Consider the following 6027-nt stretch of genomic DNA (forward strand, 5'->3'; position numbering starts at 1 on the left):
GAATGCAAAACTGTAAGAAGGAGAGAAGCTGGGCTCGAAGCTCAACCTGGTTCTCTGCATATGTGCCCTCAGTGAGGACATTCTTGGCTCCCCAAATCACACGTTCAGAAACAAAACAAAGTAATAAAAGGGAGATTTTTCTGTGAAACTTTCTTGAGACTGGCCAAAAGCGCAAAAGTACTTAATGGCTGCCCCAGACTTTTCTGTCCAATTTTCTGCCCTGGTAGAAAAGAAGTCCCCAGAATTCAGCTCTTGCATGAAAAAAGAATGTGTGGCTGTTGACATTCCATGCGTCCTGGAGCATACTCGATCCTCATCAGTCCAGTTTTGGATTTCTGGGTCCTTCCACTGCTTTCTTTATCTGTGAGTGACCTGGTTTGACTTGCTTTCATGACTGACCACATCACCTACTTTACTATGATGAGATGCAGAAATAACAGAAAACACCATCGTATTTAGCTTCCCACCATTTTCCTTGAGTGTTTGAATTAGGGTTGCCAGCCCCCAGGTCCCAGCAGGGGCTCCCTGGATTCTGGGGGCTTTGAACCCCGCCCCCAAACAGGGACATCATTGTGCAATGTCCTCGATGTGACGCTCTGGTTTTGGGGCAAACTCTATGGCAAACTCTGAAGGAAAAAAAACCCATAGAGTTTTGCTCCGAAACCAGAGCATTGCATGCAATGTCGCCGACATGATGATGTCACTTCCAGGTGATGTCATTGCATCGGGGACATTGCACGCGACATCCTGTCCACCCCAGAACACCCCATTGTGACGGCAATGGGACCAGGCAACCCTAGCTTCAATATCTATATAAAAGTCGGTGCAAACTGTTTCAAAGCAGAGAGGAATTTGTGCAATCAACAGTCCAATCCAGTCCTTCTGATTTTGGGCCTCCAGCCTCACATGACAGGGACCCATGATCCTCCCAATATGCACAATCACTATTTTGTACAAATAGGGCAGCGTGGATATTTTTCCAGCTTTGGTATGCACGAACTCATATCTTCAAAACTAGCTTTCAGATAGTGCTTACTGAAGTTGAAAATACTATTTGCACAAAATAGCATCTGCATAAATAGAGAGGATTGCATGTACTCTAATCTTCCCTTATATGCAGGTGGATCACCAATGCGTGAAGAAGGCTAGAAACTTGAGCCTATGCTATCCCTTTTGCCTCTATTGAGAGCCAGTTTCGTGTAGTGGCTAAGTGCGTGGACTCTAATCTGGGAGAACCAGGTTTGATTCCCCACTACTCCACTTGCAGCTGCTGGTGTGATCTTGGGTCAGTCATAAATTCTTTCAGAGCTGTTCTCTCAAGGACAGTTCTGTCAGAGCTCTCTCAGCCCTGCCTACCTCATAGGGTGTCTGTTGTGGGGAGGGGAAGGGAAAGGAGTTTGTAAGCCACTCTGAGACTCCGAGTGAAAGGCGGGGTATAAATCCAATCTCCTCCTCTTCCTCTTCTTCTTCTATTGTCTCCTGCTTTTTAGTAATATTTAGAGAATGTCACAACCTCTAGTCTTTCAGTGCAGTTAGGAAGAACAGAAATGGTAATCCAGGTGACTAATTCTGAATGGAGCTAGTTTGTGTTCAGTAACTCTGTCTTGTACACTTGCTAGTTTGGACTTAGTGTTCATTTGGAACAAATTTTGAGGTAGTAATATTTGGTTAACACCAAATATGTGACAAGTATCCCTGCAGACACACGAAAATATATATTTTAAAAAGTGCTTTCCATGGTTCATAATGCTGAATAACTAAATTGGGAAGAAAGTATTCTGGCAAATATAGAGACAAAAATGGTCTCCTCCTACAGTCAATACAGTGTTCCTTGTTTTCAGGAGAAAAATCAGAGCTACTAAAAAAAGAATACATCAATAATGTATGAAAGGAATATGTCACACGGGGCTGTGTTCTTACACTTAACAATTCTCACGCTTTTCATCTGAAAGCTCTTGGGGGGGGTATTAGGTAAATACTATCAATCGCTATCATGGCCAACACAACATGGCAGACTTTTGTTGATTTGCTGATGTTTTACAATTCCAAACTTCTACTGGGCAAGATTAAGCAAAAAAATCAGAGTAGGTCTTGGCACCATGACATCACATCACATCTCTATGAAGTCTGGCTCCATCTTTGTATATCATTTAATGACTCCTGCAAGCTGTTTGGTGAGCGTCTGATTTACAGAAGGCCCAACCTTGCAAGTCTATGGGGTAAGAGACCTTTAGATCTGTACCTTCTCATGATCCTTATTAGAATCTCACTTCAATCTTTTAATAAAGGTATTATCAGCAGAACTCTGTGCATAATAATAGAATTAGTCTTCTACCTTAATGTAACCTCCGTTGTATTTATTTCCACAACGGGCCTTATTTCTAGTCTTTTAATAAAGGTATTATCAGCAGAACTCTGTGCATAATAATAGAATTAGTCTTCTACCTCAATGTAACCTGCAGTCCCTGAAATATCATTTTATGTACACTTTAAGGCCTAAGGTGTGGGGTGGGGCTGGGCCAATCATAAAGGTGAATGAGATTCCAAAATTCCAGGGGGTGCCTGACTTAGGTCTGTAAATATCAGGGAAAGAAGAGCTCCAAAGATAGCTCAGCAGCTCGTAAGCTGGTTGATACCCTCTGCTGGTTGATACCCTCTGCATTCCTGAAATGGGATTGAGAATTTTATCCACTCCAGCAGCTGCTCAGGGCACAAAACGCGTCTGTAAATCAGAGAAAGGAAAGATGGAGCAGACACTGTTTTTATAATTCTGTATTCCACCTTGAGTCTTGGCGAGAAAGGCAGGTGATAAATGCAGTAAATAAATAAACGGAAAGTGATAATAGTATCCCAGTGAACTCCTGATCATTTAATATGCTATTGTTACTCTGTTCAGCATACGGAAAGACAAAATGGGAGCTGTGGATAGCAGCATTCAACTTTTCCTGGATAGCAAAGAAGCTTGGGCCAACCAAGCATTCCGTACTCTGAATTAAGAGTTCTTTGATTCCCAGGACTTTCCAAAGATGCAAGAAAGATGCCTTTCCTATGACTCTGCTTTGCTTAAGTGCTTTGCTTCATGTACATCACAGCTCGTAAGCTGATTGATACCCTCTGCATTCCTGAAACGGGATCGAGAATTTTATCCACTCCAGCAGCTGCTCAGGGCACAAAACGCGTCTGTAAATCAGAGAAAGGAAAGATGGAGCAGACACTGTTTTTATAATTCTGTATTCCACCTTGAGTCTTGGCGAGAAAGGCAGGTGATAAATGCAGTAAATAAATAAACGGAAAGTGATAATAGTATCCCAGTGAACTCCTGATCATTTAATATGCTATTGTTACTCTGTTCAGCATACGGAAAGACAAAATGGGAGCTGTGGATAGCAGCATTCAACTTTTCCTGGATAGCAAAGAAGCTTGGGCCAACCAAGCATTCCGTACTCTGAATTAAGAGTTCTTTGATTCCCAGGACTTTCCAAAGATGCAAGAAAGATGCCTTTCCTATGACTCTGCTTTGCTTAAGTGCTTTGCTTCATGTACATCATTGTCAGACTTGACAGATGTGTGTATGGCATTTTACACTTAGATAGTTAATAAATAATAATAATAATCATATGTCATTCTGAGTAGTATAGCCAGGAGTTCATAAGATTGTCTGACAGCCTGAAGTTCTTGCTCTTTTAGCGTTATGCACCACTAGGCGGTGAGCTAGACTTATTTTGGGGGCTGAGAGAGCTCTGAGAGAACTGTGACTGACCCAGGGTCACCCAGCTGGCTTCCTGTAGAGGCATGCAGAATCAAACCCGGGTCTCCAGATTAGAGTCCAGCACTCTTAACCACTACACCACACTGGCTCTCAGCACTAAGATCATTATTTTATTTTGAGACACCAGAACCAGAGTTTGGGAAAGGACGTGCATCAATTCATAATTTTAATATAATTCCAGATTTTTTCAGTTCACTGTTACTCCCTGTTTGTTGTAGGTAGCTGCTAAACCTGCATCTCACAAGAGACTGGATAGCCTGCTGGAAATTATCACTGATGATTGCATAAAGCAACAGGTTGGCGCATGTGTTCAGGGCAGCCAACGGTCTACAAATAATGTAGATGGCGTGGATTTGGTGTTCAGCCTCACAGCTGACTGGAGACAGCCTTAATTCAATTCGGGCAATCCTAAAGACATGGAAGGGTAGAAAACACGCATAAAAGACCACCAGGAGGAGCAAGGCGAGTTTACGAGCCTTCTGTTTATAAGGGTTTTGAGTGTGGGGCCCCGTAGCCAGGGTGTAGATTATCAGGGCGTAGCAAGTGGTCACAGTTATTAAAGGCACATAGAAAATCAGGCTCGTTAAAAGCCAGTTGTACCACCGAATAACATCCAGGTCGTTGGAACTAGTAAGGTCAAGGCAAATAGATTTGTCCTCTTGATCCGCGGAGGTAATCAAAAAGTTGACAGGCGTCACAACAGCCAGTGAAACGGCCCAAGCTGCGACGCAAGCCACAATAGTGCATGACCTCTTACGGAAGTGAAAAGTCCTCATGGGGTGGACGACCGCTAAGTATCGGAAGACGCTGAAGCATGTTAGGAAAAGGATGCTGCTGTATAGGTTGAAGTGGAAACCAAAGCGGATGAACTTGCACATGAAGTGTCCAAAGACCCAGTGTTCCCCGTTGGCGTAGTAGTGAATCAGGAAAGGAAGGCAAGTTAAATACAATAAATCTGTGCAGGCTAAATTGAACATAATGATGGTGCTGCTCTTCCAGGGTCTCATCTTGAAAGCGTACACAAAAATTGCAATGATGTTGCCCGGAAAGCCCACGACGAAGATCAAGCCGTAGAGCGGCGGCAGGTAGGACGTTCTGAGATCCTCCACTTTGTTGGTGCAGTTCCCCAGAACAGCTATGTTGTAATTCAGGAGCGTGTCAGTTATATTTGCTACATCATCCGATGCAGCTATGTCCATGGCAATCATTCTAAGACTTCTAGAGGAAAACAAGAAGATGTTAGTTTGGATTAGATCTGTTAGTTTGGATTAGATCTGTTTAAGACACTCCATCTTTCTCTCTGGGCCTAAAACAGGTAACAGCAACGTAAAAAATACAACACCTATTCTGCTGTCAAATGCGTGTTGGCAGTTGCAGATACACTGTGGCGTTCTGCACATGCCCAGAGGCACCCCTTTATTATTAAACGCCTCAGCTTTGAGGTTCAATGAAGAGCCAGCAGCTGCTACTGAAGAGACAGGACTATGAAATAGTAAAACCTTGTGAAATTTCAAAGAAACCAAGCAAGTTCTGCAAGGCACCTGAATGGTATTTGAAACTCAAGATACATGAGACTTCTTTTCATCTTTACTCACAGCACTTGTATGCCTGCATGCTCACATTCCCTCACAAACATGCATACACATGAACCCAGTGAGTGAGTGAATGAAGACACCTGGCATTCTCTGCTGCCTCCTCCTTCTCTCTTACTCAGGGGTCATTTGGGGGGGGGGACGCGGGGGGACGCCATCCCCCCGGGAGAGGGGCGGGGACTGGAGGTGCCTGCGAGACCTTGTTGGGCCGGGCCACGTGTGACATAAAATGTAATGCCAGGTAGTGGAGATATAAACTTTATAAAGGACACGGACACAAAGATTTTTGTTTACTTAAAATAAAAACATGCTTAAAACATTAGCTCTGTAAGCTGCAGACCTACTTTTGATTTATTGACATTCACCGCAGAAATCTCATGCTCAGAGTTCTGAGTCGAGGACCCAGGTTAAAACATGAGATGGCTGAGTGATTAAGAGAGTCTGGCAAAGCAAGCTGTGATGCAGCAACAGTAGCAGGCAGGAGATGGCCAGTTCCCCTGCGGGCCTGATGGAAGCCCTCCGGGAGCCTGATCCGCCCCCTGGGCCACATGTTTGACACCCCTGGTCTGCTTCCACCACCAGCCCCTCAAAGAGAAGCCTCACGTGCCAGGATGTTGGCACCAGGATAGATTAATGCGCCATAACGGCTTTGGGAGGATGTTGACT

At 44.0% G+C, this 6027-nt stretch overlaps 1 protein-coding gene across 1 annotated transcript; it reads right to left on the reverse strand.

Annotated features, from left to right (window-relative positions):
- Positions 1-3927: 3927 nt before the first annotated feature.
- LOC107123949 (2-oxoglutarate receptor 1-like) lies at positions 3928-4968 on the reverse strand. The gene has a single exon (XM_015427301.1). It carries the CDS (start codon positions 4966-4968, stop codon positions 3928-3930), a length of 1041 nt encoding a protein of 346 aa, XP_015282787.1.
- Positions 4969-6027: the final 1059 nt, after the last annotated feature.

The sequence above is a fragment of the Gekko japonicus genome, unplaced genomic scaffold, assembly GCF_001447785.1.
Source record: "Gekko japonicus isolate JY-2015 unplaced genomic scaffold, Gekko_japonicus_V1.1 scaffold1593, whole genome shotgun sequence".
In the NCBI taxonomy this organism is placed as follows: domain Eukaryota; kingdom Metazoa; phylum Chordata; class Lepidosauria; order Squamata; family Gekkonidae; genus Gekko; species Gekko japonicus.